Genomic DNA, 26,447 nt, shown 5'->3' on the forward strand with positions numbered 1-26,447 from the left:
TTATTGAAAACCATTTACAGTAAAATTGTATACAATGGACACATACACAAAAAAGGAGATAAGACAGAAAGAGGGGATGAGAACTAAGGAAAGAGATAGAGAGAGATAGAGACAATAAAGAGTGCATGAAAACAGAGAAAATAAAGCAAAACAACAAAAAAAGAATAGATATAGTGACTCCTAGGTGTCTGCTTCCATATCTGCATGAGAAGAGAGGAACATCAGAGCCAAAAGAAGACAATAGACAACAGAGGGTATCCCTGAGATATCCATGTGTGTGCAATGCAAACCCTATGGTGATTAGACAATATTAATCAGGGTGGTATATATATATATAAATACCGTATTATATATATATATATATATATATATATATATATATATATATATATATATATATATATATATATATATATATATATGTAGCTGCAGCTTAGTATGTAGTATTTAAAATACATTTTCTTATTAGGAATATTAAAAATGGTGATTATTGTGTATCCGTAAACACCTGGAACCAAACTCATTTGGTATCTATGCATGAGCATGCTCGTGTATAAAGGATTCACAAAGCCTCTTCAAAAGGCTTACTAGCTTAATAGCAGGTGTGGTTGGCCCCAACCTCACCCTTCAGAGCCCCGGACAGAAAAAGAGGCATGGCAAGCCCCAGTATCCAGAGGCAACCCAGGTCACTGGGAAACAAGGACAGACATAGGGATGGCCGCACCTACCAGCGAAGCATGGAGGTGGTATAATCATGGTTTGGGGGTGTTTTTCTGCACATAGGACAGGGGACTCCACTGTATTGCACTGTAAGGAGTGGGTGACCGGAGCCATGTATTGCAAGATTTTGGGGAACAACCTCCTTCCCTCAGTTAGTGCGTTGAAGATCGAGGCTGGATCTTCCAACATGACAATGACCGGAAGCACACGGCCATAACCAAGGAGTTGCTCTTGAAGAAGCATATCATGGTTCTGGCGTGGTCTAGGCAATCTCCAGATCTAAACCCAATAGAGAATCTTTGGGGGGATCTTAAACTCTGTTCTTTCAAAGCGACAGCCCAAAAACCTGATTGATATAGAGAAGATCTTTGTGGAGAAGTGGACAAAGATACCTCCTGCAGTTTATGCAAATCTGGTGAAAAACTACAGGAAACGTTTGACCTCAGTAATTGCAAACTAAGGCTACTGTACTAAATATTAACATTGGTTTTCTCAGGTGTTTAAATACTTATTTGCAGCTGTATCATACAAATAAACAGTTTTAAAAAAATCATAAATTTTTATTTCTGGATTATTTTTTTATTTTTTATTTTTTCCGATTATATCTCTCTCAGTGGACATGCACCTATGATGAGAATTTCAGACCCCTCCATGATTTGTAAGTGCAAAAAAGCAGGGTGTTTTAAAATAAAAAAAATGTAAAATTGTATAATTATATTAATGAACGAATCACCCAAACAGTATTTACTTTATAAACTTCAACCCCAGCGTGGATCTTGGAGTTTGGACACACTCTATGTGTTGGTGTTGGGTTGTCTTTCCATAGGTTTAGACTTAGACACAAAATCTATATACATAAGAAACCTTTAGATAGAACTAGTGGTCTAAAAAACCTTTGACCTTTCTAGGTTCCTGTGTGTCTCTTGCCTTGCAGGGATCAAGCAGGTTTAAAAAACTGAGAAATACCAGCACTTAATATACAGCATGTGGTGTTGTTCCATAATCAGCCAGTGGAGGGCACTCCAACCTAGTTTATTCATCCAAGACAGACTGTCTGAATTAATTATTTATTAAATGTTTTATTTATTAATTTTTTTTTGCGTGTGTGTGTGTGTGTGTGTGTGTGTGTGTGTGTGTGTGTGTGGAGGGGGGGGGGGGCAGTTTCCATGGAAATTACTGGATTGCAGCATGCCCAATAAATATAAGAATTAATACATATATGGACTGCAACACATTCACTTTTCTGTTTGTGTTTTTATAACATGGATTTTGCTGCTCATTAAACTGTTTATATATTCACTGTTTAGGGAGACTTATCTATATGAATACCTAAACATGACACAAATTTTGTCTATAGTGACAGAGTTAAGAAACGCAAAAAAAAAGCCCTCCGTCCAAATAAAAGGCCCATGTAGATCCTCAAAGTACCTCAAAGAAGAATAATGTGACTCCAGAAATGAATGACAATGCTTTTTTTTTGTAGAGATGTTTTACAGTTGATGAATGAAAACATGGTGACTGGATGACATTTGGTATATAATGCAATGATGTTAGGATTAAACAGCTCATAAAGTAATATCACTAAGTTTGGTCAAAACCAGTTCATAAACTATTGCAATTTAAAAGATAAATGACATGAGGAAAAATGCAGGGAACATTCTTGGCAACATCTTAGGATATCAGACAAATAACACACCATCCTTGAGTGCTAGTAGGTCTTTAAAATGAATCTCATGACTATAAATATACCACCAAATTAGTCACAAAGTAGCTAAAAGGTGAAAGTTAAGTCTTTGTGTAAAAATTCGAAAGACCAGAACTCAGTCCCTTAAAAATGTGCAGTCATAATTTAAAAGCTGTGCATGAGCAAGGCAACCATAGAAACTGCCTGAGTTAGATTGGTTCTGTCAGAAGGAATGAGACTAAATTCAAGTAAGTTATTCTAAGAGGCTTTAAAAGCTATACGCACAGAACGCTTCAACAGTCATAAAGGCAATTCTAGAAAAATAAAAAGGTAATGCATGCTTAATTTATTTAGGTAATGCATGCTTAATTTAAGAGGAAAGAAAAAAAAACACTCTCCTATTGAGCTTCAACAGGAAATATTTACTGATATTTTAGTCAGATTAGAAAAAAGTTTCATATAAAATTGTGGTCTCTTTATAAGGACTACGTAGTGATTTTAGTGTGGTTTTGATATGTTAGGTTAAAAATACAGCGTGATGGTAGAGTTTCACCATTAGCATGACAGTTTTTTGATCTTTACTTTTTTGTTTCATAGTATGCATTAATTTTTTTTTCAAGAAGGATTACAAAAATGTCATCCTTTACTGATACCTCTACTTGTCCTTTTAAAATATGTTTCACTTAAAATGTATACTTTAGATCAAAATGTGTTAATTATAAAATGCAATTTTCTGTATGCAAATAAAATACCTTACTACAAGCCAATAGATTTGGTTTTGGACCTATATCTACATATCTTGCCAACATGAAATAATAAGGCAGAGTCAAAGAAATATAAAAAAAAGCAACCTCCAAAGCCAGCAGAGAGTGGCGTTTTGGATTCTCAGTCACAGTAGTTAGATGGTGTTTTCAACCCAACCAATTGGTTACCCTGCTAAACTAAAATATGTAGAACTTTTCACAGATTGCTGTAACTGGCACTGCATGTGTTGATTAGATGACCACATTTACATTTTAAGCATTTAAAAATACAGATCAGTTTGACAGGAACTAAATATATGATATGTCAACAATATTTGACCAAGTTAAAAAGAAAGTAAACCTTCTTCTATGCTATCTTTAGAGATTGTGACACTATAGTGCAATAGTTTATTTTAAAGCCTGTCCCCCATCTTTACCAGAGTTGTAAACTAATTTCTCCAAGTCTGTAACTCTACATGAAAGCACACTACTAAAATGTTTACATTAACCACTGTAAGGAATAGCTGATTTCATCTCTTACTTTGGGTTAAAGAGGAAGATCTTATCTCATGACACAACACAAACACTGCATAGACAAGGAAGTTTTATTTCAGTTCCTGCAGTCAATTCTTTGTGGGTACAAATCGTATTTTCATACTTTTTTTAATAACCCATGATGCATTGCATCCATACATTTGTAGCTCAAAACAGCTTTTACAAAAAAGAATATACAATATATACTTATATTTATTTATATATATATAATATACATGTTTCTTTATGCATTATAGTGTGTTTGGAATGGATAGCAGAAGCTTAACAAAGACACAGCTGAGTTAAAATAAATCCCAGGAAAGGTTCAACAGAAAGTCTTTACAAAACATATAATAGCCAGGTTATCAAAGTCATCAACATTGGCTATAGTACACTCAACATGAAGCCCTTCAAACACAGTTTGCATATATTCCAAAATTACAGTCTTGTAAATCCAGAGTGATCGCCTTCTTTTACTGTACTATGGACCCGCATTAATAGCTACAAATAGAACGAAACCAATTAATGAAAGAGGATCGATTGATGGGTTAGTTCACTGTGTTCCTTAAGGTTTTATTTGCCTTAAACAGAATGTACTATGTCATGGGATACATTATTTTCTACTGACATGATGTTAATAATATTATAGGTCAATCAATTTTGTGTTAAAATAATTATTTTGTGTGTATCGCTTGCAGATTACGGTGATTGTTAAGTTGTACATCAAGTACAGAAAAAGGGGTAAATAATTAGTGTATGGCTTAAGTGTTCTTTCCTTATACAATTGTAAAGAGAGCACTCCAGCAGCAGGGTGTTGCTCTTGCACCTTTATGTTTTTAAGACCCCTTTTCAAAATAAATACTTAAAAAACAGAAACCTTGCAAAATCACTGATATGTTGTTTGCTTTAGTAGGGTCAGGAAATGCAAACAAAAAAAGCAAACAAAAAACGAAGCCATAAATAAGCATAGTACAGAAAAAAGATCACTCAGAAAGAGACTTGCCTGTTAGAGTCGATGCAAATGATAAGTCCACTGTGCTGTGTTGTATTTTGTCAACAACGTTACTTCAGGTGTTAATCACTTCACATTATATAGCTCAAAAATTACATTAGTTTTCAATACAACATAGTAATATTAAATCGTGTGTTTATACTAATTGATCATCATTCATGTAAACATATTGAACCAGGTCATGCAAACAGTAGACCAAAACTTCTTCCACTAGAGGTGTACAGCACAGAGCAGGTAGAGTGCCCAGACCGAGATCCCTCCAACTCAACATGAGCCGGGTCTGGGCCAGGAGAAAAGAGACTCACAGCCTTTGGATTCGTTTGCTTTTCTTAACAAAAAACAGGTGAAAAGAAGTACATGATTTCTATAATCTTCAAGGCATAATACGAGTTTTAATATAACGGCCTAATGGGGATCTCAGTTTGAGCCTCTGATAAAAATAATAACAATAAAAAAATAAAATAAAAACAGCCATAAAACAAACATACAAAAAAAGTCTCCTTTTGGATATTCATACATTTTAATGTAATTTTCTTTTTTTTTTTTCCAAAAGGAAGCATGCAGACATTTCAAGCCAAATCCACCCGTCACATACCCAGTCTGAGCCGCTATATAGACTCCAAAACCTTTTGCAACTTTAAAGTATTCAGATAATATGTTCACAAAGTATTTTAATTATTAGAGAGATTCTGAGCAGAAAAGAGTCGAAAATAAGCAAAACTGGATTTAACTGTAATATTCATTCAGCCTGAAGATGAGCAGTTTTTTAATCACAAAAAATTTGTACTTTTTGATGTTGATGAAGATGAAAACAGCATTTTTTTGGGAAAACTGACCTTTTCTGCCTCATATCTTCTATTTAGGAAAAAATATTTAATTTGATATATCCATTATTTACATGATTAATGTGAGCAGCATCAAAAACAAAGTAATGTATTCAATGAATGATTCCTGGACAGAAACTAACTTAATTCAGACAGAATGTAAGTCACATGGTTTATATTTGGATTAAACTGTACGGTTTTAGTTCAAGATAATTTATTTGAACTAGAATACACTGGATTGCACCAGATTGTAGGGAGGAAACATTAAATATATATGAATAATTCAATCAGAATTACATGAAACTAATTTGATTTCATTGGAATAAATCTGGACTTTTTTTTAAATGGAGATAATTATGTTACAGCTGGGAGAGTTGGTCTAGTGGTGAGAGCAGTGCAATTGTGCTCGGAGAAGGTTGCAAGTGCCCAGTTCGATCCCAACAGCCTGGACATTGGATTCCTGAGCAAGACCCTTAACCCCACACTGCTCCCCGTGCACCACACAATGGCGACCCACTGCTCCCCAAGATGATGGGTCAAATGCAGAGAGTGAATTTTCCCATTGTGGGACAATTAAGGGGTTTACATTATGTTGAAGTGCCTTGCACTGGACTGAGCAACATCATATTCCGTTGTAAGAGTTGATTACAGAGTTGGTTTGATTATAAGTGGACTAAAATGGGCTGTATTCAGTTTAGAACAATTCTTTTGAACTGGGCCTCATTTCAGTAAGAAATGATATGACAGTATTAGTCAGCTGGATTATATTTGGCATTTAGTTCAAAAGAACCAAAAGTAATGATTGCATTGGATTATCACGTGAAATGGATCACATTCAAGAGGAAAGAACTAGATAAATAAGACCCTTTATTTTCCATTTGAACAGAAGAACTTTGTTTAGGGGGAAACATCGGTGAAATAATTGATTTAATGGATTCTATTCACAACGAACTGCACTGAAAAAAGTCAGCGGAAAGAATGTAAACTAAGGCTGAGATTCAATTGGAAAGGTTTTTGGGATAATTAAGATTTATAATTGATCTAAACTCAACTTTTTTATCTTAGTAAACTTAAAAGAAACTGAAGTCATCTGAGTTCAATTCATACTTGTTAATAAGGACAATATTACATTACTGGACTGACTGGGATACATATGGAGCCAAAAAAAAAAAAAGCGTTACAATTAAACAGAGCTATACTTAATTTTATTTTGCAGAGCAGATACTAAGTTGTTAGCTAGGTATTAATATAATTCAAGGGAGAAACAATGTTTAGCCTCTCTACTTAAATAGAGATGTTTTCTAGGCTATTGCCTAGTATTTGGTTAATGGATAAAGAAGAGAAGGACCCACAGGATTCAGTTTCCGGACATGTTAGCTTTAAATGCCTTTGTTCTTTTAACTTGTCTGCCCAGATTTTTCAAAGAAAGCTGCCAGCACTGTAGAGTGCCTAAGCCAGATGGATGCAGACACACAGAAGCCATGATTAGAGGTAGACGTGGCATATAATGAGATAACAATTAAGAAAAAGGACACAGCTTTTAGAACTCATCTTGGATGTAAACAGGCTCTGAAGCTAACATGCAGAACAATTTGTAAAAGGCCTTTTTCTGACATGGCTGCACAAAAGGACTAATCATTTCATCATTATGGTGGGTCATTGAGATAAAGCTTCTTTTTTTAATCAATCTCTCTTCACAAATATGCCTTGTGGTCACTTTTGCAATACAATTCTTTGAAAAAGAATAAGCCTACACATTTCTTCAGTTTTGCTTCTTTTTTTTTCAGATCACCAAACTGACTTAGATGTCAGTTTTTAATTACCAAGGAAAACTATTCAAACAAGCCTCTCCCTTCGTATTTGGTAACTAATCTTAACATTCCTGGCCAGTCGCTACAATATCTGTTGAAGAATGTTGTGTTACTCTTTCTCTCAGATTCTTAAATGTATCGTGGAGGATTTTCGTAAATGTTTGAAAAGACAAACCCTCTCCACTTAAAAAAAAAAATAAAAATGCACATGCACAATCCTGTACACGCCCCCGAGAGGAAACGCATGTTAAACGTGTGCAAGAGCGTGCATGAGCCTATTTCTCCTCAAGATGTGCATGGACGCAATAAGATGGTCGCTCGGATGGATCTCATCTCACCCATATTTATGTATAAAAAGTTTACCTGCAAATAAGAACATTGGTACAATAAAAAATTATGAGTGTAGGCTAATGTGGAAATGTGGACCTGTTTGCAGGGTAAATAAGGATCTGTGGCCACCATAAAACAATGCTTGTTACAAAATAGATAAACTTATCTAACCCTGGAAAGTTACAATATAGGGGTAGTTAACTTTTACAACCAGTGATGTGAAATGGATTTCTTCAAATAGCATGCCAGGCTTTACCTGTCGAGTAAAAACTTCGCAACCGAGGCATCAGAAGGAAGCCCGACCTGTGCTGTGCTTTCAGTGTGGATTCAATGAGAGGCTAACACCATAGCTCACCACATAAAAGTGCGCATGCGCAGAAAAAGACAGCTAACTGAGGACAAGCACATATGACGCCCTTACGTAAACATATCACCAGAATGATTGACAATTAGGACCACTAATTTTGATGATCCACCGGGAAAAAGAAAATCCTCCACTATACCTTTAATTCACTCTTTAGATGATTAGAGCAGTCTGCTTTAAGTTTACAGCATCTTAACCAGATTTATGTCAAACCTTGGCCCAGATCTGATTCACCAACCTTTCCCACCAGCCGAAAAACCTGTTTATGACCAGGAACAATCAGCTTTTATTAGCAGTGGGAACAGCTCAATGACGCGTGTCTAACGAGCAACGGACTTAGCAAGCGACCTGTGTTAAAATCGCCACCAGAGCCAGAAATTAAGTGACACCATTTAACGTACGGACGTCAACAATCCCCACCAGTCGGTCAGATTTAACAAGCCAAATCAACTCGATAAACATGGCTCAGCGCTGGCAAGAGGGATTAGGAAAGATAATAGAATGAAACAAGAAAGCGCACTGGTTTCCTTAGATATTGCACTTATTGTTTAATGTCTTGATTTCCGTCACATTGGTGACATCATGAATGCCAACCCAGTGTGATGGTGTCACCAGACATGCACCCGCGGTTGGACAGAGACGACGCAGCTTGCCAGCGAGGGGTTAGACACAGTTTTTTTGCCAGTGGGAAGGGAGCCAAATGCCGATTGTTAACCCGGGTTAACGCGCTATTTTCAGTGGGAAAGAGGCTAAATTCTACCTTTGAATAGGCTGTTAGAGGTGGACTTTTTAGTCACCTTTTGCACTTGTGCTGTTGCATAACTCAGCTAAATTCCAGTTATAGTTAACAAACTGGTGTCCTGGGATTCTCCTCTGTGGTGGTCTCCTAAAGAAGTCATTCGGATTTTTTCTCTTCTTTTTGATCAGCTGTGATTTCACACTGAAACCCTCCCATGGATGCAGTGTTTCTTATTTTTAGGCTACGAACAGTGAACTTCACTGAGGTATGTGAGACATGCAGTGCTTCAGAAATATTCAGTTTTGGGTTTGTTGTGATCTTTTGGATGTGTTGCTAGTGTGGCCTCACAGTATTTGTAGTTTGCAGGCAAATATAGTTATTTCCATTTGTTAGTAGCGGCTCTTACTGTACTGGAGTTCAGAAGGCTTGTTTCTAACTATTTCTCATCTTATCTTGAACTCATTGCAGATTTGAACCTATTTCCTTTTGTAAGACTGGCTCTGTTTAAGTTTCTTCTTGATTTTGCAAGTCTGGCAGAAATGAGATTTGTTTGTACCTGTATAATGTAACAAAATTATAGATAATCACTCATAAAAAGGGTATGATAACAATTTCATACAGAACCAGTTTGCTTTGTGTAGTTTTCTTTCATAACAAATTCCAGCAGCTGAGAACTGCTTGTATTTGCTCTAAGAAATCTGCTTAATGATCTGAAATACTTTTAGGTAGCGAAAAAGCAAAACATGAATAACCTTGAGAGGGGAAACCCTTTTTCCCATCACAGAGGTTATTATTTAGTTTAAACAAAGTAACGAAAACTAACTGTAAATGTCCTTTTTTGTTTGTTTTTTTTTTTAAACACAAAGAAACGGGAAATTGTTGTTTGGGTTTCTGCTGGATATTGACTAATATCTACTCTGCCTTACTGGCCAGACTGGGTGGGCGAGTTCTGGGTGCTCCACAGACACTTCATCATCACGAAACCAGGAGGCTGTGCTCAAATTCTACTGGTTGGCCTGCAGCAGTAGGTACAGCTTCTCAGACTGTCCCGATCTGTGCTGCCCTCATTACTTCCACGACGACCATCCTCGTAGTGAGACACTGGGTGATGAGGAGCAGAGCAGCAACAGAATTAGAGGAAATTCAAGGTTTAGTAATTAGGAGCATAACTGCAAACACCATAACCAGAGAGAATAATCAAAATTGACAACTTTAGTTTTCATTATAGCATACAGTAGTAGCCATTCAAAATTTTCCCCTCATTCCTTGATGGGCCATTGGCTGGTCCCTGGCTGGTCTTTTAAGATTCCTTTTTTTAAAATCAATCTTTGTACTAAAACATTCTTTCTGTCATGATTTGTAGACCTTAAGATCTAAAGCGAAGTGCCTTCTCCTGGTCAGACCCTATAATTCGGTGAAAGGGTGGAGACAGAGTAAAAAAATATGCATGGCCAGGAGAAGGAGGGGGTCAGTCCAGTGGCTGCAAGTTGGCTGCCATTCGGCTGGCATTTGACTGGGAAGGGCTATTTTGATGGCTGCAACTGTAAGGGCTATCTGTTTAACTTAGACAATAACTTAGACATAAGTTGATAAGCCGGCAAACCAGGTTTTCCCTCTAGCAGGAAAGAATCAACTCAGAGGCATTCCTTATGTACTGTTTAAGATAGGAAGATAAATTCACTTGCCTTAGGATTAAATTTGATTCCATTCAATAACCTCATCATCCAGTTTAAATTAGTTTGGTAGCATTTATCTGAAAACTGCTGACCAGAATCCATTAAAGTGTGTCCTATCTGTGAGGGATTTGCAGCTACATGTGACTGAAGGTATTCATTAATCTATGCTCGAGCTGCACGATAGCTTTCCTTAAAATGACATGCATTCATCCTTAAAGGTGCATCTATTAAGTCTCCTTCATTGGTCCAAATAGGAAAATTGAAAAACTAACTTCCAAACACTACAGTATTTTACTTCTAAAAGGAAAAGGGTGTTGTGAAAGCAAACATACAAGCTGCACCATCTGCACTAAAATTTATATAATTTTGTTTGGTACTTTTAGTCATGATTTATCATCAGGCTGGGTTGAGTCACAACCAGATCGTCTCTCCAAATAAAGGCAGACGAGCTGTCCTAGCATCTAAAGGATTTGTAAATAAGAAATATCATTCTATAATTCTGATTTTATGTTTGTCCTGTCCAATTTTTCTCCAATCTCCATAGTATTTGTGCTCTAAGGTGAAGAATTAGAGCACAGAAATATCCTGTTTCTAACGAAATGTTCAACCTACAGTAAATCTCCCAGGGAAAAGAAAGCAACCACATAAACTAGGTCTATTCCACCACAATCCCAAAAAGCAGCCTAATAAGCGAGTCGCACATCAATACAAGCCCCATGGCAACTGTGAAACATGGAGGTAGCAGCATCATGTGTTCAGAGGCAACTGATATTGTTCAAGGTGGATGAAATTCTGAGCAGTTTCAAAGTGAAATAAGTTTTGACCCAAAACATTCAGAGGACTGTAAAATTCAGAGGAATATAAAATGTTTTTTTTTATTTTATTTTGCAGGTTCATACAGAGTCCAAGTATGCATCCAAAACAGAAAAAAAAAGAAAAGAAAGACTACTCGAATAAAATGAAAGTTTTAAAGTGGCCGACCCAGTATTGAAGCTATAATCTGGTGTCACCCTAAACCGGCTATCAACAGGAGACGTGCTGACACATTTAGAGAACGTGTTAAAGCTACAGTGTGTAATAATTACAGGCATATAAATTCAGAAATTTAATATATTATACATAACTATGTTATTTATCATCACCTATGAGCTCAGCCTTTTAACCATAACATTTGCGTTGCCTTAGAATTCGTTATTTATAATTACATAGGAGCGGGTCTCGCAGCCATGGAGGCTGACATCTTTGCGCTACGGCAGCGCAGAGCTAACAAACTAGCGATTGCGAGATCTCCCATGACGCTCGAAAATAACTACGGCAAGTTGAGAGAGATGAACTGAGACGGTACTGAACAGTAGATGGCAGTATTATGCCTGAGAAGCGTTTAGTCTGCCTGAAACCAAAGAAGAAGAAGAAGCAGGTATACTGCGCCTCGGTAACAAGAAAGGTAAACAAGGCGGCAGGCGTGAGTGACTTTGCAAACTGTTTGGCACTGTGTGGCCAAACATCAGACGAATGGAGGATCATGCCTACTCTGTATCACAACGAAAAGCGGCGGACACCGAACCCCCGTCATCTAAGAAGCGGAAACACGACGAGAATAAACGCAAGAGTGACAAGAAACGACAAAAAACACGGATCAACATTGGCACGGCATTTACACGATGGAAGTCACTGATGGAGGAAAAAGGTTTTCAAAGTGACGCTCAAGTTGCCAGTTTTCTCTTGGACAGGTAATTAATCCTATACACACAATTGTCTAATATCACTGCAGTTTTTGGAGTACAGGATGCTCAGACCTGTCTAAAACAATAACATGCTGCGTGATGATGCTGTTACTCTCCAGTATACTTATTCAGCAACGTCCCTGACGTTTCACAGGTAATGATTCAGTAATTTTCTGTAAAATAATTTTCTGGATATATACCTCGGTTACTTCTCTCCGGCTCCTTTGGAGATCTTCAAGCCTTTCCTCCTCTGCTCTCACCCCGCTGGCTCCCCTCTCTCGCCTGGCCCCAGCTGCACGCTCACCCCGGCCTCTCTGCCCTCTTCCTTTCCCTCTTCCTTGCCTTGTAACCCCCGTGCCACAAACAAGACTTGGACTCTGTAAACGGGGAATATATATTCTTCCAGCGAACACAATCTCGCTGTTAAACTAATGACTACAATTACTTCGTCTGTTTATATCACCATGCAAAGCAGCTCACCAAAACGTCACAACGACGTAGAAAAAATAACGGGTATATTTATTATCTTAAGTCTACATGAAATCTATACCCTACACAGACTAATGAAATACTATCTGTAAAATTATCTATGTAAACAAACCTCATCACTTGAGAAGGTAGGTGATGCGGACGTCGTGGAAGACATTTTGTCCCGTAACGCTCGCCGTACTGTTGGGGGGGAGAAGCGGTGGGGGGGAGACGTTCATGTTGCTGCAGTCTGCAGTCTGACCGCTAGATGTCGCTGAAAATTACACACTGTAGCTTTAAGTAATTTAGCCCAGTCAAATAAAAATCCTAGGATGAAATCAAAAAACTGTTTTAACAAGGTGTTAAATTAGGGGATGCATACAATTATGCAAACAGGCCACGGCATATTCGTTATTGACACAGTTTCCCTGAGAACTGCCTGTTTTTTGTTTTTTTTTTCTTTAGTTTATTGCACAGGATAGATGCACAGTTCGGTTTGGAGTCTAACAGGGATGTGCAGTCCGCTGGGAAAATGTAATATAATAGACTATATCTGAAAATGCTCTTATTACTTAAAAGATCATCTATTTTGCAGGAATTATCTATTAAGCTCATACAGCACCGACAGGTTTGAAGTTGTGTTTGTTCATTCATTTGCTGACTTACAGCTCTCCTCCTCCTCATTCCCCAGTTCCTCCTCCTCTTCCTCCACCTCCTCCTCTGGGAGCAGATGTCCATGGCAAGGACTGGTGGGAGTAATCTGACTCGGTCCCTCGAGACTGGTGCCCAGCTGCAGCCTCCGCATGTGTCGCACCACCGCCGTGGCATTGAACGCTTGCTGCAAGGAAAAACAAAAAAACAGACACTTGTAAACTCTTCACTTTATGTAAGAAATTGTTTAACTTCGTATTCTCAGCGTTCTTCTTTTCAAAAGTTGTACAATTAACAATGATGAAATAAACATTTTGACTGTAAAAAATTATCATAAATCTAAGCATCAAGTAAGACATTATTTCATTTTAACATTTTGAAAGAAATAAGGATTTATTAAGTAATAAAAATGGCTCACAAATTATTCATAGGTTTGGTTGACAAATATATACAGAAATACATAAAATATTAATACAAAAGTAAATTCACAGTTAAAAAATAAATTTGCTGCTAACTGTATTACAACTTACCCTATGGTAGTATTGTTTTGTATTATCAATGATGGTTAAATTGGTGTTTATAAGCTTTAGTTTAAATTAAAAAGAGTTAAATTTATTTTGCACATGAATGTTTTAACAATAAACATGAAAAGAAGTGTAAGTCTAAACAGGGGAGTGAAAATTGCAGATATCACAGATGGTGTAGTTCGCAGGAGGTTACATGAAATTATTTATGACAAAACACCCACACAGGCACACTGAGGTGGAACACAGAAAGTTACTTCCCAGCTGAAGATATATACATAATAGAATACATAAAATATTGAAATTTATACCGAGACATTTCAGGTAGGCTCTTTGTTATAACAGTCACAGGAAAGAGCACACATATTTTTGCAGACAGGCGTTCAAACCAAAAAACAGGCACCCGTTATTATATTAATTAATTAATAATTTAAAAAGCACAGTGTGTAATGTATAAAAAACACATACTTTTGGTAAATGTTTTTGTTACCATAGACACTGAACAAATATGGTTATCAACAGACGGCCTTAAATTTATTTTTTGAGGCAGTAACAGACAGATGAAGGCCATGTCGTTTATGATTTTTTTTTATGACCAAAGAAATAAACATAAAAAAATATTCAAATTAAAAATTTAACAGCAACATCTAAATAAAGCTGAAGGCAAATTATGTTTTCTTACTGTTTGCTAAATGAGATGTATTATTACATTAATAATATCCCATTATAAATATCTATAAACATTACTAGACTCTCATGTAGCTCAATATAAGATATACATTTAATTTTATATCAGAAATTTATTATGGATTTTTATTATTAATAATTGGGCATTTATGATAAAAAATAAAGTCAAACAGATAACTAAGTAAAAAGATTCTGCTTATTCAGCTTGCTGCTCTAAATGATAAATAATCATTATAGGTTATACTTTCCTACACAGGACTGAGTTTTGGCCATAATGCTATATTTATAAGGGATTTTCTATTTCTATTTTCAACACTTTATTGAGAGAGTCCGTCAAAAAATCTGAAAAAATTTGTGTTCATGCTATTTTTACTCTGTGCCTTAAATCAGATTAATTAAGACAACAAACGAAACAAACCCAGTAAACTGGTCTAATCTGTAAAAACAATATAACTGTCTAAAGCTAAAAAACTTTAACAAGTCCCAACTAGTACTGCTGGCTGATTTAAATGATTACCATTTTTAAACTTAGGTTGAGATATGTCAAAACTTATTAAGAGAACCACACTTTAAGCATCTTTACTTTACAGCATCTACTTTTTACAAGCATCTTTTTCTAAAATGAATCAAATTTGGTACACAAAGTCCCATGACAGTAAAACGGCCAAACATTTCTTATCAAAATAAAAAGTGTCTTGAGAACCTAGTTGGTGTCAAAATAAGACTTCTATTGGAGTGACTGTAACTTCCTTCCTAATGGAACCAGGATATAATTCAGAGTTTGACACCATGTTACGTTTACCCTTAAAGCTGAGGCAAACCGGAGGAAGCTGTTGAGCTAATAATTAAGTAATCAAGACTTATTTAAGGAGCCTCAACCATACGATCAGTGGCATTTTGACTAGTTGTTAGTATAAATGGTGATAGACTGAATAAGAAGATGCATAGACATTGTATAAACTGTGAGAATAACATGACAAGGTAACAATAAGCAATGAACAATACTAAAGTTAGCAACATTTATCAGTTTACTATCTATGAGTAATTATAAAAATGCTATTTTACAGTTTTTAATTGCCTCAGAGATGCATTTATTCACATCTAGAAATCTATAATCTGAAATAAAAGGATTAATCAAACTTCAACTAAATGATTCTACTATCATCAGAGATTATACAACTTGAGATGAATGCAGCCTTTCTTTTTTGTGCTTAAAATTATAAACAGGGAACAGAGGATATTCAATGCTTTTTCTAACACCACCTTAGAATGAACTCAAATTCAAACCTACAACTGAAAAATATCTTTAAAACTTATTTTAAACCTATTTTTAAAAATTTGTATTTTACCCTTTATGACTAAATCATTGTTTGCTGAGCAGACTGATGCATTAGTAGTTCAAGTGGAGGATTTGCATATATACAAATATATATATATAGACCTGTACAAACTTGTTGCCTATTTTTAGGAAATTTACTTTGGGTCAGACGTTCCTGCGCTGTCTACTAATGTGCCATCAAGTGTGTCAATTAAGAGAGGTCCGACCCAGCAAACAATCGAAGCATTGTATATTCAAGATGGATTTTGCGGACACTCAGAAGTGACTGGCATCCAGCTTAACACAGACAGCAATGGCAACTCAAGGTAAGGTGAAAAAGTAAGAAAAAAAACTTGTTCAGTATGAGCACGAGCTATGAGAGCGTGAAGAGGAGCGCTGCAGTTCTGTGTTTTGGCCACAGGTGGCAGTATTATTAGAAAACTCCATAATGCCTCCTTAACAGACAACATAAGAAAGACTTTTGCAAAAAAAGGTAAATTATTGTAGACCCATAATTAAAAAGAGCCCCATATTGCTCTTAGTAAAATAAATGCATGCAATTTATTTCTATTCTTTTTATTGTACTCGAGTACGAGAAACATAAATGGTGTATTAGCCACTGATTCTTTGAGATGCTCGCTGCATTTTGGTAAAATTTAAAAAATGGCCATGTGTTTGTAGTCCTATTTACAAGTAGATTTTAATGAAGAAAAAAAAAGTTGTGATTGTTAAGTTGAATAAAATATTTATTGCTGAAAGATAAGATTTCAGTTTAAATATTTTCCCCTTCCAGTTTCAGTATGCCACGATCTTCATTATTGATGAGCCAGATTTGTCATTTTTACAAATGGAAAAATCTGAATTATGCTAACATAAGTATTTTTGGAGTCTGTTTCAAGTCTTACTTAAAAAATGTTGAACATAAACTGAATAACCATTTTGCACTCAGACCGCTTACTCGGGTCATTTTTGTCAGTCAAAGTATGTGTTCCGCATTTACAAGAACAACAAAAAAAAAATTATAATTATACTCATCTGCTCCATTATGGTCCCATAATATCTTTTCTAGCCAACTGCAATAGTCTGCATGGGTTTAATTGTTTTCATTAACCGCACCAGGGGAGGTGTAGATTTTAGGCATGCCAGCTTTGGTTTCATGAGACAAAGGGTGGTTATCACTGCTGCTTCCCATATACTGGGCTGTGCTGGGATTGCTTAGACTTAGGGCTGTTTTCAATAATAAATGTCTGATTTTAACTCAGGTGATTGTGGGATCTCTCATGCTATACTGTTAAAGAACAAATCACTGAAACCCAAAATGCCACAGTGACATTCAGACCCATAACGAATGCAGGCTTTTTTCATCTAAGTGTGAAGAACATGTAGCATCTACTCTAACTCCTGTTGGTCTTAAATCTTCTCCTTCCACACTTTGTTGACTGACCTTCCATTTACTTTTGGCAAAGTTCTTCTTGATTTGTGCGCTGACAGATTCATGGATATTCTTGTCCAGAGCTGTGTCCCCACATATCCTGCAAAAAATAAAACAAAAAAAGTAGCATCAGAAGTCTTTTACAAAGCAGGGTTTGGCATCTGTTATGATCCCTGCACATAAAACGCTTTAAACACCATGCTTAAGCTAATTTGAAAATTACATGAAGTATGGAGGACTGTAGACACAGAAACTGCATAAAGGTGGTGATCTCCATACAGTATTTGCCTTTTCGATCTTCATTTTGATCAAGACCATTAAGTAAGTATTTATCAACCAATCAATGCCTGGTAAAATAAAAAAGTGAGAAAGCCTGGTGGTGGATGATGAGTGCAACCTCTGTTCTCCTTATGTTTCTCTTTTACGTCTTGCGTTGCCTAGAAAATCTTTAAAAGCTATTTCTAAACAGAATGTGTCTATCTAAAACAGAGACTGTTAGGCTAAAGTTGATGAAATTAGACTAATTTGTGCTTCTCAATCAAAAAAGATATGCATATCAGAACAGCTTTAATGGGGTATTTTACCGTCTGGATGGCAGATAATGACATCAGACATTTTCAATATATCTACTTCTGAATTCTATTTATTTCTTTGGATCACTGCTTATAAAGAGGATTTATAATACAGAGGAGTGCAGAGCAAAGATTAAACAATCAGTTTAATGTGTTAATGCTATGATGTTCATGGTAAAATAAATGTATTTCTTTATTTTTTTCCCCTGTTATCAGTTTTCTTTCTGCTTTGTCATTGTGTTTGGTCCTCTTATTTGACTCAGCCTTTTTTTATCTAAACTAGCTTATATCTAGAATTAGTCACCTCAGATAAATAAACTGAGTTGATACAGTTGAATTGAAACAGTTAATGTGGCATTATTTAAGCATATCCTTTTGTCTTAGACTTAGTGAAATTTGATTTCACAAGAAAAAAACTATTTCGACAAACTTGCTCAAGTTGGATTTCCAATCTTAGTGACCACAGTGTTAGAAGTAGTACTGGGAACTGATACTAAGGTTATATCAATAGGCCATTAATTCTGCTTGGTAGTTTATTCTGTAGAGGGTTACCTAACATTTGTGTTTACTTTTTGCTATCTATTGTTTCCAAAAATTGTCTAAGTCTAAAGTTACATTGAAATTGAAAATATCACATTAAACATCTGTGTCATTTCTGCATAGTTAAGTTGCAGAATTACTCAAGAAATATTGCAGGCAACAAAAGCTGTTGACAGTTTCCTACCAAGGATGTTGAAGAGCTTGCTCACACGTATACCTCTTCATAGGGTCCTTTTCCATCATGTGACAGATGAAGTCTTTGGCTGCCAACAGAATTTAGGTCTATGTTTAAAAAATACTTGTTATAGTTGCATCAGCAGTCAATGTTTTGGCATTACCTGAATCTGAGATGTCATCCCAGTACGGAGAGTCAAACTCATACTCTGCTTTCAGAATCTGCTCAAATAACTTGGCATCATTTTCGTCATAAAACGGAGGATATCCACAGAGTCTGAAGGACCACAATTATAAACATATCATTTTGAAAGTTACGTTTCATTTCTATCAAAGGTAATGAAGTAGAGCAACTCACAAGATATAAGAAATAACTCCTATGGACCAACAATCAACAGCTTTACTGTATGGTTTCTGAGCGAGAACTTCAGGGGCTGTGAACAAAACATGATGCGCATTAGCTGAGTGAAAAATAACAGATACAAGGTATCTTGATCTTTCAGCAAAATCTGTTTGATCTAGCAGGTCACTCTAAGTAGCAGCAAAGCCCTTCTGAAACACTTATGATTGCCTCACAAGTGGATAAAAAGCCTCTTAACGTCCATTGAATAATGAGATGTCAGCTATAACAGCTCTCATAGAAATGAGAGTGTGTGCTGAAGAGAAATTGAATGACCTGAGGAAGGGTTGCTCACCAACGTAACCAGGAGTACCACATGCCGTGGACATGACACTGCCCGCTCCTTCGATCTTAGACAGGCCAAAGTCACTGATCATGATTTTAGAATCTTCATCCATACTGTAATACAGTAAGTTCTCTGGCTGGGAATACAATGCATGGGGACAAAAGGAGATAGTTTGAAAATAGGAAACAAAGATCAACTTAGAGCCAGTTTTAGATTAATTTTATCGTTCCTGAAAGAGGGTACCTTCAAATCTCTGTGAACGATTCCCATATCATGGAGATATTTAACAGCATCCAAGATCTGATGGATGAGCTGGCTAGCATCCCTCTCTGTGTAAAACCCCTTCTCCACGATCCTGTCGAAAAGTTCTCCTCCAGAAACTCTGACAAAAAGAAAAGAAATACAATATAAAAGGTTATTATAGGTCAGGTTATCTTTGAAAATATGAAGTTTGTGTGACTTTGATTTTAGTTTTTCACTTTTGTTTTTTTCCATCCAAGAAATCTGCAGGTGTTGGTGTCTAATATTTTCCTTTATCTGATACAGAAACTGATTTAAAAGAGTATTAAATTTGAAATGTATTATAATATTTAACACAATCCTAATTTGTCACTCGGGATGGAAGTAACATTCCCCATAAACAGTCAAACCCCTCCATTAACAATGTTTTACTCTTTTCAAAACTAGAGGTAATGTGCGAAAGTACTTCAGTGCAACAGTTAACTTCTATTCACTTCCTGGTCCCTTAGTCAATCAGATGAGAATTCGTAGTGGTGTCAAAAACAAAGCCCAGTATTTGATTTGGTCAGCAAGAGAGCCAACCAGAAATAACCTTAAAAATATGTAAGACTTGGCAACCTGCATCACTCTCTTAGTAGCCGAGGTGTATGTGAGGGGATGGCTATTTGTTTTGTGCATTGTTCTATTTTAAAAAACTAGGTGTAATAACAACTGATTGCTCATTTAAGTAATGGTAAACACCATAAACCAAAACTGAATTTTCAAGCTGAGAAAAACATTTTCTGGTTCATGAAGGGGAGTATAAAAATAACTAAATTTTACAAAGCTCCTAACATCAGCTTTAAGGTGATAAAATGTATTTTAATGAAAAGTTTTATTATTTATGTATTGATAACATGCATGCCAATCTAGTTGTCTTAAGCTATCAAAACAATGAGGCTCGAGTTGCATTCAAAAGTGGAACACTACAGGAGCTCAGCTGTGCCTCCATGTGCTATTCTGCATGCATAAATAGACTAGAAATCAGCTAGCAGATGAAAACAAAGGAACTTCTTGATCTGATATATCCCATTTGACCATACTGGTGACTATAGCCAAATTAACAGGGCAAATGTTTTCAGATTATGTAAGTGGAGGATTAGTAAACTGATGCTGTGCCTAAATTAAATCAGGGTTTTAAACCAGCTTGAAGAGCTTTGGAGCACAATGTGGTCTGGGTGAGACACACTATATTTTGAATCTCTGACTTTATTTGCATTCTGACAACAGAAAGAGAAAATATCTGAAATAGCACTACAATATACACAGTATACCTTATATCTATGTGAAAATAGATGTAATCAAATGACAGACCAGTTTGTAGAAAGATGTGTCAACTAAATATACCATACCATACCAGAATGGCAGAAACAAAGTGTTGTACAGACAGATGGTTCTACAGACTACAAAAAATGTCTAAAAGACAAATAAAACAGTACATAAAATCACTAAAAGTAAACAATAAAACCAGTTTAAAAAAGGGTCAAATGCCTTGTGACCCAAGTGGTGCTTGTGCCTATCTCCAGCTGTCAAAGGGGGAGAGGTGAGGGCAACACAGGGACAAACAGGACAACTAACCATTCACATACACACTACCACCTAAGGAGAATTTAGAGAAGCCAACAGTCATGTTTTTGTGCTGTTGGAAAAAGCTGGAGGACCCGGAGAGAACCCACGCTTGCACCGGCAGAACATGCAAACTCCATGCAAAAGACTGTGGGCCAGGAAACGAACCTGCAACCCGCAGTGCCAAGTCAGGTAATGAAATAAAGACTGAAGTCTATAAATGCTATCAATCTTCCCCATGACAGATTTGGCAACAATGTAGCTTACCACCATCAGTGTGTGATTGTCGTAATGCAGTGTAAACAACTTTGTAGTCCTCAGACTTGATAAAGTGTTCTACAAGTGCAGGCTATTTACCATCATTTTAAATTCTTTCCCAAGTCTAGATGGTGTGGCAACTTTTTTCACAATACCTAAGCTTTGCCATTATCAAATAAACAACCCACTTGACATCTCAAGATTTAGGCTTAAAATCAGAGGGGATTTTAGCTTTAAAAAAAGTCATAATTTTGTGCTTTAAAATCTTTTTTTATTTAGTTATGTTTCAGTTTTTTAGCTGTTTTCATTTGATTGCTATTAATATTGTTTTAAAAATGGACTAAAATATTTTAATTGACTTGAGTAGTAGTTAGGATGGCTGCACAGTGGTGCAATTGGTAGTGCTGTTGCCTTGCAGTAAGAAGGTCCTGGGTTCAACTCCCGCCTTAAGTTTTTCTACATAGAGTTTTCATCTCTTTCCCCTGCATACGTGGGTTCTCTACAGGTACTTAAGAGTAAAAAAAAAAATGGATGTTAAGTGTGAATGTGTGTGTGTGTGTTTGTGCATGGTTGTGTGTTGCCCTGTTGTTGAGACACAGACAAAAACAAGTTTTCATTAGCGCTTGGTGGTCAGATTAATTACCACAGATTCTGAAGGAGCTTATCCTTGCTAATATGTATAGAAAGCCAGGAAGTTGCTACCTGAGAAATACAGCAACATACAGATGTATCCATGCAGCCATCATTCATGTTGCTAAAGATTTAACAAGGCAAGTATAAAATATCTTCCTTTACCTTTGAAAGACATACATTTCCAAAGTGTTTGCCCCTTTGGCAATGGGGCACAAAAAAACCACAAAAAAAAAAAAAAAAACATTCTGGTAAATGATCAATTAAGTAACAGGATCACCCTTGATTTTGTTTCTAAGGTTACACATGTATAGAGAAATGTAGATGTTCTTATTCAGTCCATGGCTAGAGAAAAAAAAGGAAGGGATACTCACAGTTGCATGACAAGGTATAGATGAGATGTACTCTCAAAGATGTCCTCCAGCGAAACTATGTTTGGGTGCTTGATTCTAGGGAAGGTATATGAAAGGTATAAAACTGAAACTAACCACATCTCTCAAGCTGGTCAACAGATGGCATTCGTGATGAACAGATAACATAAAGAAAAGTCTGCTTACTCACATCTATAGAAGAAAATAAAGTTTGGATTATATTGCACAGCAATTTTAAGAAAGGAAAAAAAACTTTTTCACTGAAGCATGACAAAGGTTAAGAAGGCTGACACTGAGAAAAAAAAGCTGGAAATACTGGCCAAGTAATTATGTAGTACCTATAAAACAGACAAAAAATAATTAAGGCAAATCTAATCTCTCTTATGAGGAAATTGATTGACTAACAGATGGATTAGCGTATGTCTCTGCCCTTGAATCCAGCTGATATTAGCTCTCACCAACTTTGCAGAGAAGAGCTAGAAAAATGAAGACAGAAACAAACTCATCCTAATTTCTAACAAATTAGACTCATGTTACCCTATATTACATATCTCATTGCTTCTTAAACATTTCCCAAACTCCACTCCTGCTCTCCCATACAGTTCTCCCCTTTTTCTTCCATACCCTCCCTCAGCCCATTCCACACAGCCCCTCCCCACCTCCACCCTCTCTGTGTTTCTTTCTCCTTCTTCAGTACACTGCTGCAGGGGGGAACTCCACACCATCTCCGCCTCTGTGTGCTGTTGCCCTAGAAACAGGGACACTAAAAATAGGCCTATCTTCTTTACTCCTGACATTTCCGGTGCACAATTGTACTGTTTCAACTGACACCATACATTTAGTCATCTTTCTGTTGACCCCTGCATTACATTTACACGTGCGAGTGTTGTGAAATGGCGTTCTGACTAATTCTCAAGCCCAGGGCACATGACCTCACCTGTGCAGAACTGCAATCTCATTTTCAATGTTGTTCTCCTTCCCTTCCAGGGCTTTCTTAGGGATGCACTTGATGGCCACTAGCCTCTGAGTCCTCTTCTCCTCTGCGAGAACCACCTCAGAGAAAGCCCCCCTGCAACATATGTGCATTCATATGAGAAATACTAGAAATTTAAAGAACATGGAAAAACAAATTATTTATGACCACATTTACTCTAAAATTTGCTTTTAATGACATCTAATGTTCTAATCTTTTTGTAACTATTTGTTTTGTGGGTTTGCAAGTTTGCACTTACAGATGAAAAATTCAAAAACAGTGACATTATTAAGTGATTTAGTAGGGGTTTGGAAAAGTATCCAGAGGTGGAGCAAGAGATATATTTGTTGGAGCGGGAAAAGGCAGCTGCTGTTAAAAAACCTATTTTTAATCAATTCAATAATAGATAGCCTACATGTAGTGGAACTGATTCAGAGGGAGACCAGACTGCATTATAGATTACGGTCTGGTAATGATGAGAGGGAGAATTGTGTGTGTTTACACAGTCTGCCCACGGGAGCGTGGGAGGAGGCTTGGTCAAGGCCTAAATGCCTGAACATTGTAAGTAACTACAGGGATCTGATACATGAGTGTAGATTTAATTGATGAAAGACATTCAAAAAGCTTTTTTTTTCTTACCCTTAAAAGGAAATATCTAAAATGAGATATCTCCTAATTTTGTGCCAACAATCTTCTCCTTTTTCAAACCAGAGGACAAAAAACACCAAAGTTATTGTTCAATGTCCTTTACATGCTGTTCATTTCCAGTGAATCTCTCTGATGTGGATTTTTGTTTCTAATTTCTACAGAAAACAGAATAAAACTGCTCTGTTACCAACTTAAGGTTGGTTTATGCTCAGAAACGAGGTTGTCTGCGTGTGTGTCACAGTTAAAGCAGATATGCCCCGGCCCCTTCCGCAGACACTCTGGTGCACCTTTCCAAAATGGTAGGTGACTGCACACAGTGCCGCAGAAAGGAGGACTGATTGTTTAAATCTACATCCGCTCTACACCATGTCCTGTTTGGTATTTTATAGGCTTGTTTTGTTTGTATGACCCCCATTGTAGAAAACTAGGGTAGGCAGATTTGGGTTTCTGAAAAGGAGAACACAATTTTGTTATGGGGGCCACTGGGCCGCTGACTGGCCAGGCATTTGAACCTAGCCATCAGCGACACCCAACCCAGTGACGGTATGCTGTATGGAATAAAAATGGGTCTCATGACCTGGAAGCTATTGAAGAAATAGCAGGTCATAAGATAAGGAATTTATTGATTTTTGTTTCTCAAGAGTGCTTGGTTCAAAGATTTGTTGACGGTCCCTAAGTGCACCACCACGTGTGGGAGGAGAGAGCAGTTAAGAGACATTGGTCGACATAAGAATGCCTCAATCGGATCAACCGTGAGCTAGATTCCGCTGACTCTGCGGAGCTTGAATATCCAATATCCAACTTCAAACCAACTTCACCGCGGTGCATACGGCTTGGTTCTGCTGCACTGTAGTTGACCAAAATCCCGGACAATTTTGAAATTCCCCCCGGACATTTTTTTAGCTATGAAAAGTAGGACATGTCCTGATTTTTCTACTTCCTCACCCCCTCGGTCGTATCTAGACCCACAGTTAATTCGTGATTGTCCCTCTTGCGTTGTGGCGTGGAATAACAGCGCAGACCACACTTCAAAATTGGGCATAAATCAAAAATCTTGGTTTCATACCTGCGTCAAGCTAACTGCGACACACATGCAGACGACCTGGTTTCTGAGTATAAACCAGCCTTTAGACAGCTTTTGCCTGACGTCCCAGAATTTCGTACATCGCTGGCCTATGCTGAACTTTCTATGTATTTTTTCAAGTTTGGGCTTATACATAGTGTATTCATAACAAGTCAAGAACTTATGTCAAACCACAGCCTAACTTATGCATAAAGCATGGCAGCGTAATGCCCATGAAATTATGCCCTTATGAAGCATCAGTTAAAGCTGCTCCCCTCAAGAGCAACGGAACCGGAAGGCCGCCGGTCTGCATTAAAAGATGTCTTTGATCACAGAATTGACCAAACTGGTGTTTATCGCCTGCTCCCCCAAAAAAAAGGATAAATAAAAAGAAAAAGCAAGAAAGAAGGTTTGCAATCGCAGCAGATGAAGTCTGGAGTAGAACTGACAACTTCTTCCTGTGAATCTCATTTTATACCAAAAGATACGTTGATATGGCTTAGAAATACATTCTGGATAAGTTACACATAAGTTATGCACAAGTTACTCATAGGTTTTGGATAAGCTACACGCCATGACTTATGAGTAACTAACACTTAATGTATGTCAACGATCAGATAACTTACCTGTTACTTATGCCCCATGTATGTATACGCTTGCATACGTCAAGAAATTTTGAGCATGCTAAAAACTTCTCGACGTACTCGCCGTATGTCGACGTGTGCCAGCGTGTTTTTCAGCGTGCTTCAGCATACTTCAACGTGCTCATAACTTATACAAAACATACCCATAACTTATCTAATGTATGCCAGAGTTTTTATCAGATTTTTCATACATCAGGAATACGCTGGTCTATATCGTCAAGGTGTGACAGGGGGTTAAAGCTGCCAAACCCACTAGCCAATTTTCACAACCATCTCTAGTTTCACTTTTAAAAGATCCTAAAAATAATTTTCTCAACAAAATCATATAAAGCTCCTTTACCTATCGACCTATGAAAGAATTTTTATTTCTTTATGGCTGAGGCACCTTTCATCAGAAAGAGTAGAACTCAAAACCTCAATTATCTGCTGATTTAATGGCGTTTGTTTAGAAATTAAAATTTAGAACCACAGAATATATTCATAATGTTGGGCTGCAGATATTAGCATACACTGTATATAAAGACGCATTACCTTTAATTCTCAATGTGTGATAAACTCTGGTCAGTAAGGCTTTACACAACTGTTTCTGTTATCTAAAGGCTCCTATATTGGGAGAGAAACATTTTTTTCCCCCTACTGTACTGTAGAACAGCTACTGGGTGATTTGGGTTAAACACTTTTGGTGTGCTTCCCACAGTTTTCCTGCTGATAGAACTGGTGGAATGTTGTCAAGCTTCTAGGCTGCTTTGCTTACACAGTCTTTTTTATCACGGCCCACTAATTAACCAAGGCACTAAAATGG

General features: G+C 36.9%; 1 protein-coding gene across 1 annotated transcript in view; it reads right to left on the reverse strand.

Moving 5' to 3' along the window:
• Positions 1-7,199: 7,199 nt before the first annotated feature.
• The window catches only part of camk1a (calcium/calmodulin-dependent protein kinase Ia), a 38,543-nt gene continuing 19,295 nt past the window's right edge, over positions 7,200-26,447 (reverse strand). Inside the window, exons 3-12 of the mRNA XM_038268526.1 lie at positions 23,255-23,386; positions 22,321-22,395; positions 19,457-19,595; positions 19,223-19,349; positions 18,886-18,961; positions 18,692-18,804; positions 18,538-18,616; positions 17,254-17,341; positions 13,296-13,467; positions 7,200-9,862 (exon numbers count right to left, since the gene is read on the reverse strand). Of these exons, the coding sequence (XP_038124454.1) occupies positions 9,759-9,862; positions 13,296-13,467; positions 17,254-17,341; positions 18,538-18,616; positions 18,692-18,804; positions 18,886-18,961; positions 19,223-19,349; positions 19,457-19,595; positions 22,321-22,395; positions 23,255-23,386 (1,105 nt within the window). The 3' untranslated portion in view covers positions 7,200-9,758. The remainder of the gene's footprint in view (positions 9,863-13,295; positions 13,468-17,253; positions 17,342-18,537; positions 18,617-18,691; positions 18,805-18,885; positions 18,962-19,222; positions 19,350-19,456; positions 19,596-22,320; positions 22,396-23,254; positions 23,387-26,447) is intronic.

The sequence above is a fragment of the Cyprinodon tularosa genome, unplaced genomic scaffold (genome assembly GCF_016077235.1).
Source record: "Cyprinodon tularosa strain WSP-4 unplaced genomic scaffold, ASM1607723v1 ctg700, whole genome shotgun sequence".
NCBI classification, from domain to species: Eukaryota; Metazoa; Chordata; class Actinopteri; order Cyprinodontiformes; family Cyprinodontidae; genus Cyprinodon; species Cyprinodon tularosa.